The sequence below is a fragment of the Phyllostomus discolor genome, chromosome 15, assembly GCF_004126475.2.
Source record: "Phyllostomus discolor isolate MPI-MPIP mPhyDis1 chromosome 15, mPhyDis1.pri.v3, whole genome shotgun sequence".
Classification (NCBI taxonomy): Eukaryota; Metazoa; Chordata; class Mammalia; order Chiroptera; family Phyllostomidae; genus Phyllostomus; species Phyllostomus discolor.
In genome coordinates this window covers 13,502,533-13,527,368 of record NC_040917.2, presented here as the reverse complement: position 1 = coordinate 13,527,368, position 24,836 = coordinate 13,502,533, and the positions used below count along the sequence as shown (strand labels likewise).

The window sequence follows — 24,836 nt, the reverse complement described above, 5'->3', positions numbered from 1 at the left end:
AGCGATTTTCCACGATCTCTTGTTAAGTAGAAGCCAAGACATTTTAAAATACCCGTTGTTTAGAAACAGAGTACGATCGTTTGCCCTATGAAGGTAATTAATCCTCCAAATGGGGTAACACTTATAAATGAAGGCAAGTGTTTCCGGGCTTGAGGTCTCGCTGTGGGCATGCTTCCCACGGGCTGGTCCCCCTCCCAGGACGGCATCTCAAAGGGACCAAATTCCACTTTGAGGGGCCTGGGTGGTGATGAACTTGTCCAAGTTTCTGAGACAGTTGTCCCACAGAGCAGCTGGGACATAAGAGCACTTTAGCCACAGCTGGATTCACACTGGCAGACCCTGTGGTGGCCCTTCTGGGGACCGACCACTACAAGACGAGCTTTTGGGATGAGAATTCATGTTAATGCCTCTGCTTAATTTTTCTTTCTTTCTTTCTTTCTTTCTTTCTTTCTTTCTTTCTAAGATTTTACTCATTTTTATAGAAGGGGAGGGAGGGAGAAAGAAAGAGGGAGAGAAACATTAACATGCGGTTGTCTCTCACACGCCCCCTACTGGGGACGTGGCCTGAAACCCAGGCATGCGCCCTGACTGGGAATTGAACCGGCGACCCTTTGGTTCACAGGCCAGCACTCAATCCATTGAGTGCTTAATTTTTCCTATCTATCAAATGAGGAGACTCCTATTACTTTGCTGCCCAAGAAATGGCAAGGAACAGAAAGTGGCTATTATGATCGAGGGACATATTTGTAAATGCGCTGTCAAAACACTCAGGACTACAGCTGATTTCCCTAGGCAAGAAGTGCCCCCCAAATCAAGAGTCATTTGTGCAGCCTGTCAGTGCAGGACAGAGTAGAAGGTTGGACCCCTTGGGGCTCTCCTTGACTCCTTGCAAGCTTTTCAGAAGGGTCTCACCATCTGGGATTGATTCTGGGACTTCGGATTGGCCAGCAAGCCTGTGCGGTGTGGTGGCTGAGCCTGGGAACCCCTAAGCGCCTGCACCCGTCATCCACAAAGGCAATATCATTTGCAGAGTCCAGACCATCCAGGGCACATCTCAGGTGCCCTGGGAGCGCCCGTGATGGCTAATGAACCCAAGCCCGCTGTCGTCTTGCTCACATGACAGATAGTCTGGTCCAGAGACGGAGAGAAATGAGGAGAAGCGGCGTCCCCTCCATGCACATTCCGGTTAATTTCCCAGAAGCAAACACAAGTCCTGCAGGTTCCGAGCACGGCGTTTCTAGGGTGACAGATGGGGAGGTCGCGGTGTTGTGCGTGTGTGGTGAGGAGGGTGAGGGCGGGTGACAAACGTGGAGTATGGTTCTCAGCTCTTCTGCGAGTGAGCAGGAGCAACAGGAGGCCACGAGGGCAGGAAACTCCCCCCTTTTAAGGAACTTCGAGCAAAGACAAGGTTTGCCACCCCTGAAAGGTGTTTAGTATGCTAACAAAACGCTGCATAATGGGGCTTCAGAGCCCGTCGGAATTGATCAAAGAAATCGGGCCACCCCGCTGTGCCGCAGGCCCCGTGCTGTGCGGAGCAGAGACAGCTAATACATTACGGAGCCTGATGAGGTTGGCAGTGGGTTGGCAGCCCCAGCTCAGAACCGCTGAGGTCTCTGAGGCTGCCGAGAGCAGTGTGGGTTTGAGCCCGCCACCAGCTGGCTGGGTGATTTGAGTAAATCTTTGCCCTGACTCCCTGTACCTAGAAAGGGAATAGTCTCAAGTTGATGAATCACTTTGCAGGCACCAAGGATTGAATACATGCTGTGCTGAGAATCTAAGCCACCATTACAGCTTGGTTCTTTCAAAGCTCACATGCAATGATGGGCGTTCAGGACTGGGGGAGACAGGCCCAAGGGCACGGGCCAGCGAGCGTTCCGAGGAGGACAGAGCTGGCTGTGCATGGCCAGGCCACCACGTCTCCTGGCACCAAGCAGCAGCAGGCGGCCCTGCAGGATCCCCAGGAGGGTCCTGATGGCTGGGGAGAGCTCTGTGACAGTGTCTGGCTCAGACACCACATTCACGCCAAGGCTGTGCATGCTTCAGACACGGAAACACTTTCATCACCCTTCCCTGGGAGCCGGAAGGCAAGGAAGGGAACTATGTCCAGAACCCAGGCAGACAGACACCTGCAGAGAGTGGCGGGTGGGGGTGCACACTCGGCCCGCCCTCCCCAGGGGCAGGTGGCTGCTGGTCCTTACACGGCCAGCTGATGTTAACTGTGTTTGATGTAATGGAAGACCTTGAGCTAGTAGTGACAACAAGTCTGAATGTTTCCCTACATGTTTATCATAAAACCCAACTCTCACCAAAAGGAAGTTACTTATCTAAAGCAAAAGTGATTTCATATGCGTACGTATGAACTGCATCGGTTTCAACAACTATTTTCTGAAATCATAGAAGCATGCCACTTCACAGAAACAGGATGAGAAGGAAATAAGTAAAATGCTTAATCTGTGGCCTCATAGGGTGGTACTTTGAATTTTATCCAAATCATTATCTTTGGAGTTACCACACTAAGAGACGTGTTTCTGTTTTTATGTGAGGGAAACCAGCTAGGGTCAGTAATTCTTTACATTTTCCCCTAAGGTCTCCAGTCCTGACAGTACCAATCTAGGCCTTTCTTTTCCTCCCTCTCCCCTCCTCCCTCCTCCCTTCCTTCCTTCCTTCCTTCCTTCCTTCCTTCCTTCCTTCCTCTCTTGCTTCCCTTCTTATAATTAGAAATGGAGCTAATTCAACTGCAGAAATAATATTGGATGCCACTTCATAAACCTTCAACTTGAATATTTTTCTCATAGAAAAGGCCCAGGGAAACCCCTTCTGGATTTACCCAGCTAGGATTCCAAATTTCAAGTCTTGAGAAAGCCAGAGCTATCAGTGCCATCCACGCTCCTGACGCCAGTCCCGCCCGGGTCCTCCCGGCGGAGAGTAAAATCATCAGTCAGAGCGGAGGAAAAGCAGGACGCAAGGACGTGCCCCGAATCTCCGCCGCGGTGGAAGAAACAGCCCGACTTACCTTTTCTGTCCTGCACAGCAGTAACTCATACTTTTAGGACTTTACAGATTACGAAAAATCATCCCATGTATATTTGCTGAATCCTCATAGCAACTCTGTAAGGCAGCCATTGTTTCCGTTTAAATAGATGAGGCCACGCTCAACTAGCTTATTCTTAGCACAGTGTTCTAGGTTTTACAAAAATCTTTCTCACTCATTACGTCACTCCGAGCCTTGGACCCCTGTGACGTTGATAAGATACATAGTTGCAGCCCTCGGTGTGTGAGGAGTGAAGGTTCAGAAAGAGGAGAATCCTGATGGTGGAAAAACATTTGCACGGGAGAGGATGGCGTGTGGCAATTCCCTGAGCCGTATAAGCTCTCCTAAGTGGGATTTTAATTTTTTTTTAATATTCTCATTCAAGGACATGTTCATTGACTTTTAGAGAGACGGGGGAGAGAGAAGCATGGATGTGAAAGAGAAGCAGCAGTGGGTGGCCTCTGGCGCACACCTCCACCCAAGACCACACTTGCAACCTAGGCATGTGCTCCGACCGGGAATTGAACTGGTGACTTTCGGTATCCAGAACAACACTTCAACCAGCTAAGCCACTCTGGCCAGGCCTCCCAAGTAGTATTTCTCGATAAGATACAGAATTCCCATATGTCTCACACAATCTTTTTTGTTCATCTGAAATTTAAACTGAACTTGACACCCTGTCGTTTCCGTGGTTGGATCTGGCAGCCCTGGCCCTATGGGACGGGTAGGCCAACCTTCTGCCCCTTGCTCGCATCACTAAGGAAGAGACGCATCTGTACAATGGGTACAATAACCCACCTACCGATGGCAACTGTGACTGGAGACCCTGCCTGAGGTGACTTCCTATTTCCTCTGACGTGAAGGCACTTGAGGTCTGGGGTAGACGCAAGTATTCCCACAGCTTTTGAATTTGGAAGATATCGCATCATGCAGCTGAGAGCGAAGGCTGGTTTCTGGCCCTGCACTACCCACGTGGTCCAGACGGACCCTCTGCATCACCGCTGTCCCCAGGCGTGGCGGGACCTGGGGCCCCACGCCCAGCCCTGGCACCACCCCCTCTGCCACCCCACTCTTGGTGTCTTAGAAGGGCAAGTCACTTACTTGTAGGGGATGTGCTTGCTGCCGTTGACAAGGGCCAGGATGACGTTGCCCAGGGCGGACAGCGAGAGGCACAGCCCGGGGCCTCCTTCCCGGTTCTTGCTGAGGGCTTTCACACAGCTGCCGAGGTCAATGAGGTGTAGGCGGCTGCGGCCTCCGGACACTGCCACAGGGGAGGAGACCAGAGGAGAGAGGAGAGGTTAGGTTCTGGCAAACACGCATCTGTTCGTCATGTAGCTCCTTGGGACATCTGGGTGTGGGGGGGAAGGAAAACAGAAACTACAAGGCTGAAGTTCGTGAGCTAGCCGAGAACCCCAACAAAATCAGGCTGGAGTCACAAATACCACGGTTCTCTTAACTTCTGCCTGGCACACGTTGCTGCCCTTTTATACCCCCTGATTCACCCCATAAACGAATGAACAATCCCTGGGGGTTGAACTGGATGAGGTTCCGGAGAAGGTACATGCCTAATACAAGGAGAAGCAGGCGTGTGCCTGCACGTCCTTTGGGCAGCAGAATTCTGAAACTGCTCGAGTCAAAACCTGGAGGACCCGTGAGTGTCCAGGTGTTCGGCCGCTCGTCATCCAGACCCTGATCTACAGCTCAGGGACCGGGCGGGTCACCCAGGGCAAGGTCAGGGTGAAGTACGGCCAGGCACAGAGACAGGAAATGCCCCGAGTGTTTGCTGGGTGTTGGCCATGTGCCGGGTGTTGGCCATGTGCCAGGGGTTGCCCGAACGTCAGTCTCGCCCGTCACTTCCCACGCTCCAACCATGGGCTGGATGCTCTCATCCTCGAGTTACAGATGAGAAAATGGAAGTCTGGAGAAGTTAAGACACTCGCCCATGAGCACTTCAGCTACGGGCCTAACGAAGGGACCGGGACCAGACAGATCTTCTTCCGGGAGCCAACCGGAGCAGCAACCACACAAACGTCCATCAGCCGATGACGGACAGGCAAACGGGGAACACCCACCCGGGCCATGGACCATCACTCAGAAACACACAGAAATGAACCACTGGTACGTGCAACAGAGCGGCTGCGTCTCAACATGATGATGCCAAGTGGAGAAACCACACACAAGAGCAGCGGACCGTGCGATTCGACCCCATTTGTGTGGGACTGTGGGAAGTTTGCGATGATGTGCAGGACGCAAGCCATTCAGTGCTTGCCTGGGGGCGGGACGAGAAAAGGTGGGGGGAGCTGGAGGGAGTCCTAAAGGTCCCAAGGAGTGTCTGGGGTGACGGCTCAGGTCACTATCTTGATTGTGGTGATAGTTTCTGGGTGTGCATATATAACGGAATTTATCAAATTATACACTTTCAATATGTGAGGATGATTGTATCTCCTGCAGAGCTCATTATGTCTGTTTCTAATAGCAGGCCCATGGCCACGCCCACACCGGCAGTGGGAGAGCCAGGGTCAGACCTTCAGGGCTTTCTGCCCTACACCATGTGACCCCATCAGCTCCTGAGGCGGCGGGAGTGCAAAGTGACCTTTTTGTCCCGGGGCCTTCAGCCTGCAGCCCAGCTCCTAGATTGTGTCCCACTGCTCCCCAGCAGCAGCTCCCTCCTGCTCCCAGGCCCCTGGGTCCCTATCTTTCCAGCTGGCCCAGCTCACACCACCCTACGTGGCCCCCCTTCCCCTGTTCTGCACAGTAGGAACCCAGCGACCGAAGACACGGAAGCTCCCCTAAGCCCTTGCGGATGCTGGTCGTTTGGGACAAGGCGGGGAAGGGGTGGGCGGAGAAGGCTGACGCAGGGGCGGGGTGTGGGTGTCTGGGTCCTGCTGGATGTGCAGGGGCCTGCGGGCAGCGTCTGGGCACTCACACGTTCCTGCAGGCAGGGCCGCGGGACAGCGCTGACTTGGGAGCGCCAGGGTTCACGCTGCGGGGTGAGAACATCTGGGAACCCCTGTCCTGACCCCGACCCTGTCTCCACCCCAGCACAGCCTCAACGTCCACCGCTAACACTCCGGGGATTGGAGGGCGGCGAGTGTTTGCAGCAGGCACAGCACCCCCACTCAGGCTCTCCGGGTAGCCAGGTACCTCCCCGGCAAAGGGCTTGTCACCCTCAGGACGGGACGTTTTGTTTCCCTGCCACCGTCCGCAGTGGAAAATCCTCAAAAGGGAAGATGTGAGATGCTGCTGCTTCCCTTCTATCCCATGTTCTATCCGGCAAGATCTGGTCATGGTCGCGCGCTGGAGAAACAGTTATTTTTAAAGCAAAATACCATCTCCTTCGCAACCTAATTACACAGACAGGAGAAGCTCAGACGGTCCGCGTGTGCCGCAGATTAAAGGGCAAGGACGGGCCGATGTGGACTTTCTGACCGCGTGATGTAATGGAATGAAACGCACAATGCAAGGCGCACGTGGTAAAACAGGACGCAGAGAACAAAGGCACAGTTTAGGCTGCACTGAGGAACAACATTATAAAACACCTATAATTATACCTGCATGACTCACAGTGAGAGTCACATGCAGACAATGGGACCGTGACTCCGCTCTGTACCCACTGGAGTTTCAGTTGTCACAGAATTCTGAGTTCCACACGCGGCGTTTGATCAGGAAGGGGCGAGGTGAGCGGGCAGGGCTAGCCATGGGCTATGACCGGGAATTTGTGTCCCTGGAGGTGGCTGGAGAGGAAGGAGTCCTGTAATCGGTGGGCCAGATAGGTGCTCATTAACGGCAGTTAAGAAGCGGGCTCCTTATCGGCCTTTTCAGGTTTGGGAAGTCACAGCTGCGGGGCTGCAGGGACGTAACTCAGTCCGCCTCGAGCCATCCTGCATTGACGTTCCGGTCTGCACGGTTTAAGTCTAGACGCTGCCCACACCAGGTGACTCACAGCGCTCCACTCTCCCCCAGGAGGCCGCAGACTCATTGTGCCCCAGCCCTGAGCGATCGCCCAGGTGTTCTCGGAGTGAGAGCCTGGTGGGGCCAGGAAGCGCTGAATTCTCCCAGCATCACTCAGTTCCCACAATAAGCCTGTAATGCGAGAATCAGCTCCACTTTACAGAGAGGAAGAGGGGGTTCGCAGACGGGAACGGAATCGCCTGAGATCTCGTAGCAGCTGAGTACTGCCGGACATCACGGGAAAGCCCAGAGCCAGGGGCAAAGCATGCAGCTCTTCGAACTCACCTTCCCACAACTCACTGGTTCCCTAGCCTTGCCACCCATTGGATTCACCTTGGAATCTTCATGAATAATATGGACACCCATGCCCATGCTTTCTAATTTGACCCAAGTGCAGTGTGACGGGGGCATTGGGAGTCATTGAAACGCTATGTGGTTTATCTCCTGGCCAGGTTCACCAGTGCTCTCCACGGTGACCATGGCACTCTGGTGGCCAGTGCTGGTGGTGGCCAGTGCTGGCTGTCCCCAGGTGAGTCCATGCACTTTTGTCCCCCATAACGAGGTATAGATAGCAGCAGGGTTTCTCCCTAAACCGAATCATGCCTCTTTTACTTGGGACTGTAGGTAAAAATATAATCAAACACTCTGTAAACCACTAGCATGGGATAGTGGAGAGACAGCTCACGCTTCTAAACTAAATCCAATGCTTTGGAAAGATGTGATAAAAAGGAGTTATTTTTCTTTAAAAAAAGATGCTAAAAATAGGTGTGAATGAGAAATTATAGAGTGGAAACAATTTTAAGAATCTAGAAAAAGCCTACACCCAGTTGGCTACACATAAATGTATTTTAAGTTCCCGTATCGGTTAGAAGAAATTTAAAGCAAAAACCAGATTTTAATACAAATGTGGTTTCCGGAACTCAGAACCTTAACCTGAAAAATCATCTCAGAGAGAAAGTCACGCGCTGTATCCGAAGACTGATGACGAAATGCACATTTGTATGTTATAAGTTCAAATGGCATGCTTATGACATGCATGTATCGTTTCATACGATTTCCCTTTTCTTTACTAATTTTCTCGGTTAACTGACTGTCTTCTACTGTGTTGCAGAAAAGGGCGTCTCTGAACCCCACATCTGCTCCTGAGAAAGGCGATCGGATGGTCCTTCCCTTTCTGAGACGGAGCTGAGCTGGAGGCGAGAGAAACCCACTCGTGTTTCCGAGCACAGCACGCGTTCCCTCTGATTCCGCAGAAGGACCGAGCACTGATTCACAAATGGGCCCACGGGGGACAGAGAGATGGACACCCTGTCCTTGTAGCCTAATGAGATGGAGGCCAGCCCACAAGTGACTGAAACCCAAGGAGAGAGAAGGCAATGGCTCATCACCCCTACCTGCTATGGGACCCAGAGGAGAAAGACGGAGGCGGCAGTTTATGCAGAAAGTGAGGAGCAGACAGAGCTCTTGTTGTTAATGTTACTGTCCCTTCCCTCCTTTCCAGGGGGTGGCCCTGACCTTGGTGGTAGGAGGGATTGAAAACAAAACTATGAAAAGACAGTGGGTGGGGTTCCAGTATGCGAGGTTCCGAAAGAGGCGACGGGTCGGGACGAGAAGGAAGTCAAGGCGACAGGAGGAAGTGGACCCACAGGACAGAAGGAGGGGCCCGAGGCGCAGGGACCAGGTTCTGAGGCTAAGACATGGCCCACCAGAGGAACTCTTTCTCCTCCGTCAACGGGAAGCTGGGTACCTGCCGTGAGCGGTACCGGCGGACGTGAGGCTTGAGAACCTCCCTTTGATGGAGGGGACAGGCAGACCAAGTGGGACTACCTCGGGGGTTCTGGGCTACCTTGAACTTAAAAGTTATATTACGAAAGTCTAAAAATATAACACTGTCATTTCATTGTCGGTCAAGGGGGGAGACGAGAGCCCTGGAGCAAGCCCCCAGGTGTGGGAGCCCTTACTGCCCAGCGCTTGGCTGTGGTGGGTGCAGAGGCCTGGCTATGCCTCCCGTAGGAGCCACGTTCTTGGCTAGACCTCATCTCACATCCACCACCCACATCGTGGTGTTCAAGAGTCCTAGGGACCACACTGCCCTGGACAGGGCATGAGCCGAGTCCCGCCATCCCAAGGCACATAAAGAGCAGATGGTTGTCGACAGGAAGCCATCCCGTCAGACTTGTGCGCAGGCGCTGGTCCATGGTCACAGCCAGCCCGCCCACACCCAGCCCGCGGGCTTCCCCGAGAGGCAATACAGTGAATGAACGAATCAGAGATACAGGGTCGTTCTTGACCCTGGACAACAGTCTCATGCAAGCTTCGATAACTCATCCGAGGGGTGCTTTTAAACCCCACCTTCATCGAGGACTGGAAACTTCTGCATCGTGAACTCATTGCCCCGAGGCCCCACTAGTCCCATCTTGCTTTGACTCCCGGAGCGGCTCCTGATCGGAAGGACTTAGGGGTCCCTTGGCCCACGCTGGCATTCGCAAGGCATTCCGCAGCCTTGAAAGACGCATCTGAGCAAAGAAGGGAGCCTCCCCGTCGGGTGAAGAACTGGCCCCACGAATGCCCCCAAAGCTTTGTAAACTGGGGACGTATTTGACACTGAACCTACTGCTATCTGCAAAACCACGACACATCAACACAGAATTTTCTTTCCTAGCTTGACTGGACATGTTGAATACAGTTTTGTCTGTCTGCCTCGGTGTGGCTCTGTGTGTGTACGCGAGAGTGTGTATAAAACACACACGTGTGCATACGTTTCAGGTGCACGCACACACGGGTGTTTAGTTACCGCCCCAGAGGCCTCTCTGCGTCCATCCTCTGCGGTTCTAATGGCCTGTTAACAGCAACACTCTGCTCTCTGCTTCCTCACAGGGAGGCTAATTAATAAACTTTCCCTTAATTGAGTTCTGGCGGCCAAGTCCACAGGGGTCACTCCTTACCTATAAGTAAACAACATTTCCATTTTAAACAACACTCCAAATCTCCTCATTACGTTCGAAACAGATCTGAGCGCACAGAAGTCCAGACAGCCACGGGCTGGGGGGCCATGTGCCTTCTGGCCTGACCCCCTTCCCCCACAGAGCCGGGTATGGGGGCAGACAGGCGGCATCTCCGGGACCCAGGGGCAGGGGGCTGCCCCTCCCACCTGCCTGGCCTCCTGCCCTTCTTCCTCCTCCTCTGTGGATACGTTAGAAAGCTCCCAAAGAAGTTTTGGAAACGTCACTTATAGGACTTGCCTTTCTCTTTAGCCTCAGTTTATTATTTACAAGCCATTTGCTTTCGCCATTTATCCATAGGAAGAAGACGAGTTTTAAGTGAAATGTGTCACAAGCACCCAGGATTGGTTAAGTACCGACATGGGGTGGGTTAGCCTGCACGGTTGTGGAAGCCAAGTTTTAGGTTCTTACGGCTGCAGTGATTTCGTGAACTGCTCACTGTTTTCGGGAGCCCTGCCCATTTTCGGGTTCCACACGGAGTGCAGAACTGCGAAGTGAAAAGTGGAAAATCAGAAGCAGAGCTGTTTTCAGGGTGGTTTGCCGTCTCCCGGGAGGGGGTGGTTCCCTCCCCTCCTGAGTTTTCCACTCAACACCATTTGGAAGCCATTTGGCTCAAGAGTCAGGTCCTTTGTGAGTCTCTCCTTTGCCAAAAGTACAAGAATTCACTGCAGGCTGCGATGATGATGATGATCATCATCATCATTATTATTATTGACAGCTTAAAAGAATAAAGTAAACATTTTTCGGACTCCCACACTCACGCAGGGAAAACACAGCCCCGGAAAGAAACACGTGAGGACAGGGTTGAAAGCCAGCTCTCAGACGGTTAGGAGAAGTGTGGGTGAAGTTCTGTTCCTCATTACAACAGTCTGGATCCTCTCATCCCACCCTAGCCCCTCACTTCCTTCCTTCAGAAGGTTCTTCTCAGGGGAAATGCTGTCCACATTGTGAGTCCTTCCTGGAGAACCAATCTCCCTTGAAAGATTCCCGTTCAAAGTACTTTGCTCCACCTGTCAGCCCCTTCTCACCAGTGCGGGTTGCCAGGGGAGACTGGCCTGCTGGTCTGCGTCTCCGGGCACCCAGGGCTCGTAAGTGAGGGCCAATGCAGGCAGCCCTGCTGTCGGTCAGGGCCACGAAGGCCAGTCCCAGGGAATGGGACTCCTCCCACGCTGGGGGCGGGGCCAACCTTGGGCCTCGTCAAAACCCAACGAGGAAGCAGCAGGCAAAATAAGTGAACAGCGAGTACATGCGACCACATGCAAGAATCTCAGATCTGTTACCCTGAATGAAAGATCCAGACACATGAGGCCACACACGGACCATATGATTCCATTCATACGACATTCTGGATTAAGGCAAAACTACAAGGACAAAACCCACATCAGTGGCTGTCAGGGGCGGAGGAGGGGGCCGACTACAGGAGACAAGAGGGAACTTGACGTGGTGTGGCTTTGTGCTCTGTCCTGACAGTGGTGGCTACACAACTGTGCAGATTCCCCAAAGCTCATCTAATGACACATTTCACTGCATGTGAATTATGCCTCATTAAACTTGAATTAAAGCAACAACTACGGAGCAGCAACCATGGCAGAAGCCTGGGTCAACAGAGACGTTGAGGTGGGGGAGGGGAAGAACCTCCGTTTGGGGGCCACAGACACCCCCAAGAGCTATCTCCAGGACACTGGCTTTCGAGGCTTCAGGCAACAGGGAGACTTGAGAGAAGTTGGGGAGCCCACCCCCAGATTCCAGCGGAATGTCTTAACTCCAGGCTCCACCTCCAATCGGGTCAGCAGACTGCCTCCGTGTTAGGCAGCTTCATGATTTCCAGCCACCAAAGTTAGTCTCCTCACTCGGGGTTTAGTTAGTTAGTTTGTTTGTTTGTTTTTGGCATGGGCTTTCTTGAGACAGTTGTTCAGGAAGCACTGGGGGCCAGCTGCCTGTGTTTTAAAAGCCCCCACAGAGATGGATGCTGAGAGACGGGTGGAAGCCGCTGCCTGGCCAGCCCAGCCCAGCCTGTGAGGTCGGAAAACGCCCGGTGAGGTCCACAGACTACTCTGCCCGCGGTCCAAGACCCCAGCTGAGACTCCGGGCCGAGGGCTGACACCCAAGTGCGAGCGCGGATAGACACTGCTCGCCAGTCAGAGCCTAGAGCCCGCACCCGGTCAGTGAGGTCCGACGCAGCCACCAGGGGCCTGTGTGACCCAGAGCCAGGCTCCGGCAGTGAGGCCGTCCTGGGGACTGGGGCTGGCTGATTACAGAGCAACATCACCGATGGCCGTTTCCTGAGCGGGGAAGGCGGCCACAGTCTGGTTAGTTACTCGAATGTCTGATCTACAGACGACTTAAAAAGCACGAGCTGGTTTCTTTTGGGTCCATACGGCAGACTCAAGCTAACGATGAATAACAACATTGCTAGAGTACTTTGGTGCGAAAAGGCTGGTTTCTGATGATATGCGCCTTTAAGGTTTGTGAACCAAAAGAGACCATTAAGCAGCTCTTTGCTTTTTTTCTTTAAATCCTCACTTGAGGACATGCCTATTGATTTTTTAGAGAGGGGAAGGGAGGGGGAAGAGAGGGAGAGAAGAAACATCAATGTGAGAGAGAAACATCAATCAGCGGCTTCTTGTATGCACCTGGACGAGGGATCGAACCTGCAACCTAGGTATAGGCCCCGACTGGGAGTTGAACCCACAACATTTCCGTTTACAAGACGGTGCTTCAACTCCCTGAGCCACACTGGCCGGGGCTGTTTTGCTCTTTTTAAACTCTGTTCCCTCACATTCTGACGGCAGTGGCATTCATCAGTGATCTTTCCCAGAGCCAACCCTCTTCCCTGGGACAATTCCAAAGTCAACTGCAGCCCAGACTCAACAACGATCTTGAGTCACGAGTCAGCGGGACCTGAGACTGGCGAGATCGCGCCAGGTGAACAGAGGGTCACGGTCACCCCCCCAAGGGCCCCTCCCCAGGACGGGGGCCCCGCGAGGAGAGGCAGCGACTTACTCCCCCCTTTCCCGCTCTTCTCCATCCGGTACTGGTAGATGTGCAGCGTGAAGAGCATGTGGGAGTTGCGGTGGTCGTCCTCGTCGCAGTCCTGCTGGCTGCCCCGGCGCGAGGCGATGGCGGCGTCCAGGAAGAAGGCGGCCTTCTCCGCCGTGGGCGCCCGCAGCTCGCTCTGGTTCTGCAGCTGGAAGACACAAGCCCGAGCTGAGGCTGCAGCTCGAGGAGGGTCGCCTGCCCCCCAACCCCCGTGCCTCGTACCCCCACACCTGTCTGCCCGTTCAGCATCGCGCAGCTCCCTGCCTCACCAAGGCGGGGAGTCCTTGCACGACACAGCCCTATACTCCCGCGCCACGCTCAGCCTAATTCATTCCTGCCTGAGGATTCGTGCTGAGCACACGACTGGACGACACACACTGTCCCTCATTTATAATTGAGGCAGAAACTGTAAACAGCCGGTATGACAAAGCGAATGGACGTGTTTGAACGGGAGCACAGGGCGGCTCACCGAGGCGCGGGCAGTGGAAGAGAACTTGCGGGACGGGACTGCGCCTGGGTTTCAGAGAGGAGAGGGCTGGGCACAGAGGGGCCACACCGTGTGATTCTCATCGACAGCATGGGGGTCCCAAGGAAGGGAGAGCGCTTGGTCGGCTTTAGCCCAACTCTCATCTCATTCCCCAGCTGTTTAGTCAAAGCCGATTACAGACCCCAGTGCCCGGCACAGTGACGAGACGTGAGTGTCAAAGACATAGGAAAACACCCAGGATATGTGGACGCCTCGCCTGTATCACTCAGCAGAGGTCTAGTTTTACCTTCATGACTAAACCCACGTGTGCGGCACACTCTTCAATCGACTGAAGAGGGCATGGTGGGCAAGGCACCCAAACCCTGGGGGCACCCAAACCCTGGGGACCCCCTGGCCGGCACTGTGAACCTTAATCAGAGCGCGTTCTGCCACCTGTCCCTTCGTGGGGGCAGAAGAGAAAACTCATTATGTCTGATGTACCCAGAGGAGAGATCTGCGGTGTGTGTTTCAGGGTCGGTACAGGCTCCGAACGTTTTCTACTCTGACGTTACCTGTACCCACGGCTCTGAACTGCGGGAGATGGCATTTGGGATCTGAGACCATGAACATCCTCAGACTTCAAAGGGAGATTCCGTTGTGTTCTTGGTTTTGTACTCAGAATGGCCGAAACATAGAGCAGAGAATTTTTACGATTTTTCAATAAGAAGAGTTAAAGTCAAGAGCGTGTTGGTCTCCTCCTCTTTTTTTTTTTTGCCTTCGGTGAAGCGGCACTTTCACCCACATGGAACCTCATTAGTGGAGAAGTGAACGGACGTCACTGCACATCCAAGGGTCTGGGTCATTCTTGGGGCAGGAGCCGCGGGTGGGGGACACTGCTTCCCATCACAGGTGCCATGAAGACACCTGTGAGCCCGTCTCATGCTTCAGAACGGTGGTTCTCCGAGTGTGGTCCCTGGGCCACCGGCAGCGTCACCACGTGGGAACGTGCTGTGATGCCTGGTGTGCGGCTCTGTCCCAGGACTACTGAACCAGAACTTCTACAGGGACCCCAGCGACCGCCCTTTAACAAGTCCTCCTGGTGACTCTGACGAAGACTGAAGTTTGAGAACCACTGGATTGAGGTTCTCATGACCAGCTAGTTCGTATTCTAACTAGGTGCCCCATCCAAATGGTATCCAATGCATCTGTTAAAACTGCGCAGCCAATTTTAGTCAGACGTGGTACCCACCCTTTGGGAGTTACCAAAAGCTAACCGGGCAATCACAACATAGCTGCTACCAGTGTTCTAGTCAGCTCAGGAGAGATATCTAAGAGGGCTTCCAGGAAGAAGAGACATCTCGCTGAGACCTAAAGGATAAGGAGTTAGCCCGATGAAGAACCAGAAGGGAGGAGGAGTATTCCATGCACAAGGAACAGCATGTGCAAAGGCCCAGAGGTAAGGAGCGTGGTTGGTGCCTTACAGCTTTGCTACCGAGAGTTTGTTAGAAATAAATGCAAGGTCCAGGGCACGAGCCCAGACCTGCAGAACCACGATATGCATTTTAACAAGTTCCCCAGTGACTCATATGCACACTGAAGTCTGAAAGGCACTGCTATATTGGGGGGCTTACATGTAATTTAAGAGGAGTGTGGCAAGGGGAGGGGAGTAGCCAGAGATGATACTGGAAAGGTAGACAGGTACACACAGGAAAACCATGGCTTGGAGGGTTCACCATGGCAATGGAAGAAGCTGAGCTGGGTGGGGACGCGGTCAGGTGTGAGAAGATGGGGGATCGTCGCCGGTGAAAGCTATCCCACCTGGGAGCGAGGCAGGTACAAACCGAACCTTCCGTCTAAGAAAGGAGGCATCGGGTGAAACTAGGAAAGAAAGCCTGCTGGCGGAGATGGGGAGAACCGATTATTTTGGACGTGAAGCAGGCCATGCCGACCCGGAGAGGCAAACAGCGAAAGAGAAGACTCTGGAAACAGGCGTGACGCCCTGAGAAGGCGCATCAGAGCCCCTCTTGGCTTCCACAGCTCTAGCAATTATATCACGGTGCTAATGAGAAAGTGGTTATTAGTTTTTCCTGCAGCACTCCTAATCCGGCTGCAAACCGGTGCCAGGAACACAGTTTATAGAGCCATAAACAGTCCTGGTAACGGCCACGGCTATTTGTGCAGAACGGTAAATATTTCGGTTTGCTGTTAAACAAAAGAAAAAGTGTCCTTTCCTCCCTCCCCCTGAAAGGGGCATAAAGAAAGTAAATTCAATTTCCTCGAACTGCTACAACAATCGTGATTCCTGCTCATTGTCAATTAGATCCAAGGCACAAATATTTAGGTTGGGCGAGCAGATGGCCCCGCAGCTGGCGGCCATAAAGGTCCAGCCCCCTTTAACGTAAACACCCGTGGGCCTCCCGGTGGGCATGTCAGCCCATCACCGGTTGAGCGCCCCGGCCTCAGAGGTAGGGGGGAGCCACCTTGGGGCTGCCCGAGCCCCCCGGCCGGAGCAGTCACCTGCGTGCCACAGATGGGGTCCTCGCACAGGTACACGCCGGGGGACTGGCCGTCCTGCAGGCTGCCCGTGGCCACCTCGGACAGCAGGTCCCGCAGGTTCTCCTCTCTGCCCCACACCTCCACGGCCGAGATCCGGACCGAGAAGCGGGCTCCGGTCTTTTCCTTCCGCTCGTTGATGAGCTTGAAGAGCCAGGAGATGGCGCAGGGGATGATGCCGAGGTTCTGCATGGAGTCGTCCTTCCCGATCATGGTGTAGGATTTTCCTGAGGGGCCAAGCGGGGAGGGGGGGGCGGGAACAAAGAGAAGAGAGAACGGCAGTTTGAGTGTCCACAGGTCATTCTACAGTCTCGGAATAGATGCCAAGGATGCAGGAGGAAGGCGTGGCGGTGTGGGGGCAGGGAAGAGAGGAAAGGAAAGGGTGAGCGAAGTAGCCCTTGGCAATAGCAGGAAGGCCTTTCCCAGTACTCTGGTTAAATGGCTACAATAACGGCTGCAAGAGCCCTGGCAAGTGACAGGATCAGATCACCATGAACCTCCAGGAGGACCCCAGATACCCAAAGCGACCCGTCTCTGCCTAGTTTTACACAGAGTGGGAAGGCGGGGACCACTCATCACTGTCACCGCCCCACGTATTACAGCCACGTGCTTACACTTTATAACCTTTCTCAAGTTAAATGCTGTGCATATTTTTATAGCAGGAGCCGAGTCCATTGAAACCTGGGTCACTGCTCTGAGCAGAGATGAAGAAGAGAAGGAAGGGACGGGGAGGCCGAGTGGCCGTGGGGTGAAAAGGGCTTCCCGTCCTGGCCCGGCCCTGGCCCCGATGGTCTCTGTTGGCAGCTCAGCCGAGGGACCGTGTCTGGAGCTCCCCCAGACTGCTCACCTGTCCAGCGTGTAAGGGAAGGCCTGGTGAGCAGATGGCCACAGGTCAGGTTGGAGGCGCCACTCGGGGTGGGGAGCTGCCTGCCCCCGACCCGGCACCCAGCACGGGGGCATCGGACGGCTGGGTGTTGGGAAGCATGGACGGCGGGCAGACCCTCCCCAGACGGGTCTGCTCATGGCCTGGGCTTTGCATGGAGCCGCTCCTCTGACCCTTAGTTTGGCTCCATCGCCAACCCAAGTCCTCCTGTATGTGGTGTTTTATTTATTTTTATTTATTTTTTTTAGTGGGGGCAGCTCTCTGCTTCCCAACAGCCCCTGTTCAGGAAATGTACATTTTCCTGCTGGCTTTCTGGGCGTGACCCTGACCTGGATCAGATGGGAACAACCCTGCCAAAGGCCTCTGTTCATCTTTTGAACTTGAAGGCCTTCCCAGACGACTGGGTTTCCACTGTGAATGGGAATCTACATTTCAAAAGCAGACATGATCCTCTGTGGTTGTTTGGTTCGGCACCTAAGGGAGACGGCCTTCCTTTCACCCGAGCACTCCGGGACCTCACAGAAGAATGGGGGAGGAGGGGGCCGGGAACCCAGCACGCAAGGACAGAAACGTAGGGCTCTCACTGACCCAGCTTGGCGTGGCCGAAACAGAACACGCAGCCGTCGGCCCCGTTGACCACGGACTGGATCACCTCCGCCACGGTCCCGGCGCACACCTCCGCCTGGCAGACACAAGGGGAGACACGTGGTGAGTAGCAGAACGGCCAGCCCACTTTCCCGGGGCGTGGCCCCACAGCGTTCCCAGGTGGGTCAGCCTCTAACTGAGTTCTCGGACACTCAGTCCCCTCTGGCGCCGCCCACCCTCTGCCAGCCTGAGCGTTCCACACGGTAACTGCAAACCTCCCTTCTGCTAATTTCTGGGCCCTTTCTGCTGCTGTCTGCAGACCAGGCAGGGCCTGGGCCGGGTGGGAACACAGGGCGCTTTCAGGGACCCTGTCCCCTCCCCTGCTGCCGTTCCGGCCTCCGGACGAGGCATTTAGACTTTCCATGTGCTCTCGGCCAGCTAGATCCTTCCTTTACACACACACACACACACACACCCCTCATAAAATGGGCCAGACTTATTAGAGGGAAAACGGCAGGGACCTGCCATTTCAGCATGGTGACCTGGAAAAACATTGTCATTCTACTCTAAGCAGGAGATTTGTGGTGTCTGTCTGCTTTCTCCCCCATCTCCTTCCTTCCTCAGTCTACATCTTCCTCTCTCCGAACCAGCCTTTTCTTTCTTTCTCCACAGACATTACGTTCAACAGGTACAGATCCTTGACAAACGGAACTCGGGCCCGGCTCCTGCGGACTTGCTGGGTTTCCCCGTGCACGCCCCGCCGCACAGCGCTCCGTCCATAATGAGGACTCAGTCAATTCTGTGGGCCGAGGCGGAGCTCTGGGAACTCTCTCTCCCGCGAGTCCCCCCGGGGCTTCCGCAGCAGCGGGGGCACAGAAGGACTCGCTTGTGCTCTTGCCTAGGGTTCTGTCTCCGCGCCGGAGTCAGATCTCCCGGAAACATCCAGAGGCCGTGTGGACCTCCACAGTCGTCCGAGTGAGGGGCCTCTGGGCAGGCAGCTGAGCGCCGCAGGCCCGACCGACTGTGAATGCAGTTACTCAGCCCCAGGCGGCGGCAGCGGCACGAGGAACCTAAGTGCTCGGAAACCAACGTTCTCTCCTCAGCCGGCATGGAGAAACCACACTCCTCCCCACTGTGGGTGGTTCCGGTGGTGGTCGCCTCAGCAGCTCTGCCAGGGGCACCTCCTGGGCCAAGGGGACAGTAGGACAGGGCTGCCGTGGGGTGGGGACCACAGGACCTGTCGTGCACCCAGGATCCAGGCCACGCGAGCCTGGCTCGAAACCCCCCAAACGGAGGCTGTAGACTCTTAAAGGAGTCTGCCAGAGGCTGAAAGCACTCTGCCTCTATTGGACACAAAGGGAGATGGATGGGGGTGAGGAGGCTGAGAGCCCACCCCGATCCATCCACAAACTGTCTTAGGCTTGAGGTCAGTGGGGAGAGTGTCGGTTGTGTATGGACCGAAGTGCCTTCACCAAGTCACCGGGGCCAAGGCCGGGCAGAGGAGACGGGGGAGGCGCGCACGCACAGGGCTGGCGGCCTCCCCCGGCTGAGTCCCTGCCCCGCATCCACTGCGGAGGAGTGTGGGGAGTGAGCTGTGCCCCTGGTGTGTGCTAGGAGGTGACAACAGCCCCTGGAGGCTGCGTGCTGCTTCTCCGGGGCCCAGAGAGGCAGGCAGCCTTCCTGAGCGCAGACCCCGTGGCCAAGGCCAAGTCCACAGGAAGCCTCTGCTGCCCCACCGGTCTGAATTCTGTCCCCCCTCCATCCCTCCTGCTAATGACTGAATCTGTGCCCTCCCACACTCTCAGACTGCAGCCTGGTGTGGTGGTAGCAGGGGGTGGGCGCTGAGGGCAGCGATGAAGTCACAGGGGTGGAGCCCTCGGGAGTGGGGTTATAAAAGAAGCCCCGAGAGCCCTCTGGTCCCTTCCACCACGAGAGAACACAGCGAGAAGGCGCTGCTTAGGGGCTCTCCCCAGACACCAGATCTGCCAGCACCTTGATCTTGGCCTTCCGGCCTCCAGAACCGCGAGAAACCAATTTCTGTTGCTTATAAGCCATCCAGTCTGTGCTACTTTGTTATGGCAGCTGGAACGGACTATGTCCCCTTTCCAAAGCCAGACCCAGCAGCAGTCTGCCCCCGCAGTGGGCAGGGGAGGACGGCCAAGGCCACTCAAGGGTATATGGATGGCTCCTGAGGGCAGAGAAAGCAACACTCTGAACTGTCCGGGCTCCAGGAAGCCCACGAAGGCGGCCAGCAGCAAGGACCTGGGAGCACAGGCCACCCTGTATGCCGTCTGGCCCCTTTGCTTTGGAGGCTGGAAGGTGCTCACCTCATGAGGGCCAAGGCTGGCCACAGCCGCAGCATGATGGAAGCATTAAAAATGACGATCTAATAGTAAAAATAGCTCCCATTGATTGAGTACTGACTATGTTCTCAGTACCTCATGGGTATCAATTCAAGGACTCGCTACGGCCTTAAGGAGGTACATTTGGGTTCTGTCTTCATCCTACAGATGACACCGAGGACCGGAGACATTCAGAGACTGAATGTGTGACTTGTGCAAGGACACACTCAGAGGACACACTGCTAGGGAACAGTGGGCAAAATGACAGGTGACCAAAGATGCACCACCATACGGAGCAGAACACAGAGAAGAATCTAGAAAAGATGTCTGCTCAGGAAAGGGGTTGTGAATGAGAGACTTCAGCTGTGAGACTCAGTTTCCCTGTCTGTCATGGGGAAGGAGCCACACCTCCCTCCCCCATGCCCTCGAAGTCCAGGAAGAACGAATGGGCTGATGCACAGGGAACTTCTTGGAAACAGGAGATGTTCCTGAAATGCAGTTCATTATACACTTGGAAATTTCAGCGAACACAAAGCATTCTAAAGCGAGTGCGTCTGTCAGACGAGCCCTGCCACCGAGTCTGAAATGTAAATAAAGACTCGCAATAAAAGCGGCTCCTTTTTTCTGGAATCAATTTGAAAGGCATTCATAGTCCACACTGAATTTAGGGTTTGCTTTGGGATGCTGACAACCTTCTGAAAAGTTTTAACTGCATGATTTGAATTATTTGTAGGCCATTTATTAGACCCCAAAGTGAGGCTTAGCTTAGTGAGCCCATGGGGTGGTCCCAAACACGGAAAATGAAATGAAGAGGGAAACCACTGAACTCATTCATAAAGCGCTTTGCCTTCCCACGGTGAGCTCGTTGGGGAAACCACAGACCCGGCTGGTTAATGCACGTGGCCTACAGCACGTGCTCTCTGCCGACAGTGCCATCCGGGCATCTGTGTAAACACCATGTCTTTCTACGCTGAGGTGCAACGTGGGAGAAACTGACAGGAGCAGCAATGGTCGTTGTGATGCTCCAGGTTCTGCTAGAGGCTGTTAGTCATCCTACTGCGCACCGTTCTGCATAAATCTTGGAAAGTGCCGGAAATTTATCGGGAAGGTACAAGTGTCTGATGCCAAAATGCAGACAAAGTAGCCTACTGCCTACCTATAGCCCGGGTGATAGATGTCTACAAGACGATTCACTTGCACCAATTCATTGCACATGAATTGCCCCCGAAGGTGCAGCTGAATCTTCTACCAGACATCTGTTCCTGCTGGGATTGGCTCCGGGGGCTTTGGTGGAAGAATCTTGGCACCCTGAGCTCCCGAGATTATACTCCTAGCAGATGAACAACAATGGCCACGGTCATCTACCCTTCTCTGGGTACATGCCCCTTGCAACGTGACTTTGCAGCACCTCAATCAAGAGGTGGAGTCTCTTCCCAGCCCTTAAGCCTGAGCCAATGGAACACAGCAGAAGAGGTGCTGTTTCCATTCTGAACCTCAGCCTCAAGAGGCCTACATGCCTGGATCATGCCATTGTCATAGAGTGAGTCCAAGACAGCCTCCTGGTTGATGAGAGACAATGTGGAGAGAGACCAGGTGACCTGGCCAAGGCCATTCTAGAGCACCCTAAGGCCGGCCGGCCCCCAAACACGTGACAGCAGCCAGCCAAGGTCGGCAGAGCTGACCACAGACGTAGAAATGAGCCGAGCTGGGAGCAGAGGAAGGCTCGGCTGACCCACAGGCTCAGGCGCAATAATAAACGCTCGTTGGTCTGAGCCACTGAACTTTAGGGCGGGTTGCGATGCAGCAGATGCTGACTGATACAGCAGCTGTCCCCAGCTTCTCCCCTGCCCTGCCCTCTGCTGTTCCGGGCCACAGGACTGCATGTCAGCCTCTGTCTCCCTGCCTGGTGCTCCACTCCTCACTGGAACTCTAGACTTGCCCTCTCTAGGGTTCTAGGGTCCTGACTAATTCTAATCCAGCTCCCAGAAACACTCGTCCCCTGACACACCCACACCCAGACGGGGGGTGGGGGCAGGGTCCCAGGACCAGTTGTGCCTGCACCTCAGTACAGTGGTCCCTGAAACCTCCTGCTGTCTTCTTGCTTCTGGATGCCCCCAGTGACTGGCTGGAGCCTCCTTGTCCCCAAGGACACAGTTTGTTGATATCCTGGCACAACGGTCCTGCCCATGGTACGACAGCAGCTATTCAATGGAGCTCGAAGTGGCTGCTGTGCGTTGCTGTGCCAGGGGGTAACTGGACCCTCAGAGAGCCCACGGGTCCTAGTGAGTGAGTGAAGCTCCGTGAGACGAATCAACCCTGCCTGGCCCCGAGGCGGGTGACACCCACCTGAGAAGCGTCCTGTGGGAAGACCGCGTCGAAGGCGAACATCTTCGGAGGAACCTGGTTGCCCCTCTTCTGGAAGGCGTTCTGACCTCCACACGCCAGGGGGTCATACAAGGTGATCTGCTTCTTCCGTGGGTCCACCTTTAAGAAGGAGCTGGACTCCGAGGTGTCACGGGCCAACGTGGAACAAATGCGAAGCATGACTTTCACCTGTTAAGAAACCGGAACCAGGACAGATGTGGATTAAGCCGGATGCTGAATGCAGGGGCACCCCAGGGTACACTCTGGACTCAGTATTCATGGCACAGCGTGGAACTTTCCCGTGACAAATGACGATGATGTGCCTAATGAATTAGCAACGTGAGCCTCCGTGGCTTGTGGGGAAATGGATTTATTTATAATTACCGGGTAGACTATTTTGATGTGTCCACTACTTTATTATTGAAATGGCATGTCCTTGTCTTCCTGTTAATGTAGAGTGGAAACCCACTGTACCCTGGTGGCCCAATTACAGAGATGAAAAGTAACCCGGGTCGCCACGTGTTCGGGGCTGGCGTGGTCCCCTGGAAGCTCCAAGATCAATAAACCATGGACATGAAAGTCCGCTCCCATAATTTACTTCCTGCCTCTGCTCATCAGGGCTCTTGGAGGAAAAAAAAATCCACGTTTATTAGTGTCATCATTAAAGACCCGTGCGGTGGCCTGCTTTTAACGGCTGGCATTTGAAATGTGTTCCAAGGGGCGACAGCGATCAAAGATTTGTTTGATCCGTGTTACTCGGGACCCCATTAAGTGAGTGCCTGGGAGTTGACTTTTCAGGGCATGAAAGCACATCTCAGCGGCACACGGGAGGCAGTGCCCTTTGACCCACCCCCTGAGTAGTTGAACGTGGACACTTTAGGCGCCCTTGACCCACTCGGCTCCACCCCCAAGACCGAACATGAACTTGTGGAAGTGAAGCTGAAGCCACACAGCTCTGGAGCCTCAAGTCCCAGGAAAAGGGACAGCAGTTCCTGCCTTGCCAGCCCCTTGTTACTACATTGCAGGTGCAGTCCGACTGTGTTGAATGCCTACTATGTGCCAGGCACTGGGCATTGGGGATGCAAAGATCTGGGGTTCATAAGCTAGCAGGGCAGACAGACAGACATAGGTAATGTTTGTAACGGGATGGAGCAAATTCTGAAGCTCTGTACGGGGTTATTTTTAAATTCCTCTCTGTGTCTTGCCCTCTTTATCCAACCATGGCCAGGTCTGATATAATCTCAGTGATGCAGCTTTAGGGAGGAGGCTGGAAGTCTTTGAATCAAATATTTCACACACACAGGCGCGCTCAGAAAAGAACCTACAGAATCTATCGCGCATCGCGGAGTGCGGGCATCCTCCCGCCCACCAGCCCTGCCTACCGAGGCGTGGGAACTGATTCGCAGCGTACAAAGCTGAAATGTAAAGAACTCGTAGGGTGTTGGGCCCAGCTGTCCTCGTCACTGAAGAACAGGACTCGTGTGTGGGACCAGAGGCCAGGGGCATGGTGGACGGGGCACAATGCTGGGATGAGGCCCACCTCCCAGGGGGCAAGTCTAGGTTCTCCCACGGTGAGGTCACATGACGATCCCTGCCATCCCCTGAGGGTCTGTGGCGAGCTAGGGCCGTGCCGCTGTCCACAGCATCGCATTTACCCCTCCCGGAGCCAGGGTGTGGGCGCACTTGCCCAGACTTAACGGACGAGAAAACGCACGTTGCAAATCACTGTGACTTGTCCCAAATCACTGAACCTGTGGATGCTGAGGCTGGGCTCTTCCCCTCCCGCTGGCTGACCCCAAAGCCCACTCTTCCCCATATGCCAACCACCCCTCCCCCACACAGCCGGACTTCTGGGGGGGGAGGGCTCGGGTTCCCCACCTGTGCCGTAGGAGTCACAAGGCCTGTCTCGTGGGTCTGTTGTAGGAATGAAAGGAGTTGGCGTGTGCAGTACTGAGCACAGGCGGGCCCTGCATCCCAGAGTGGGTGTCTCCCTTCCTCCTCTTCCTCTTCCTCCCCTTCCTCCTCCTCTCTATACTTGTTCCCTCCGAATCACAATATCCTGGCACTTCCCAACCACGGTGCTACCGGTGAGCTTTTGGAACCCCTTGTCCTGGACTCTGGGTGCCACGGGTCACAGCAGGGTGGGCTCGCTGCAGGCCGGGCTGGGCCCTGGCACCGGGCCTCACAAGTGCTCCTGCTAGTGCAGCAGTGTCACGTCCCACGGCCGGCCTGCACGGGACGGCAACCCCCCTCCCCCACCGTCTGTCTACATCCGCTCTGGCAATTTTCTCGTTCACTGCCAGTGTCCCTAATCTTACTTCAGTCCCCTTCGTTTCTATCGATTGGTCCCATTTACACAGCAGGCATGCTAAGAGCTCGTCTTCAAATGGCAGCTTTGGGGAGGGGTCTGGGGCCCCCAGGCCCTCGGTAAGCGAGGCCCCCATGCAGCCCAGCCTCTGAACGGCACACGTCAAGGCCGATGCCATGCCAGGCAGAACTGATGGAGTCACATGGCCCACCGCTTTTCCATTTCACAATTTCACATGCAATTTCGGGGTAACTAGAGGTGCTGAATGTAAAATATGAGCCAAGCCACGCATGGGCCTACGAGGAAAAGCAG

The 24,836-nt window shown here is 54.6% G+C and overlaps 1 protein-coding gene across 2 annotated transcripts in view; it reads right to left on the bottom strand.

The window, feature by feature from the left end:
* The window catches only part of KIF26B (kinesin family member 26B), a 376,031-nt gene that overhangs the window by 45,974 nt on the left and 305,221 nt on the right, over nucleotides 1–24,836 (bottom strand). For both annotated transcript variants that reach the window (XM_036016113.1, XM_028531214.2), the window contains exons 6-10: nucleotides 22,199–22,405; nucleotides 17,514–17,607; nucleotides 16,007–16,269; nucleotides 12,988–13,171; nucleotides 4,133–4,292 (exon numbers count right to left, since the gene is read on the bottom strand). In XM_036016113.1, coding sequence (XP_035872006.1) covers nucleotides 4,133–4,292; nucleotides 12,988–13,171; nucleotides 16,007–16,269; nucleotides 17,514–17,607; nucleotides 22,199–22,405 — 908 coding nt within the window. The remainder of the gene's footprint in view (nucleotides 1–4,132; nucleotides 4,293–12,987; nucleotides 13,172–16,006; nucleotides 16,270–17,513; nucleotides 17,608–22,198; nucleotides 22,406–24,836) is intronic.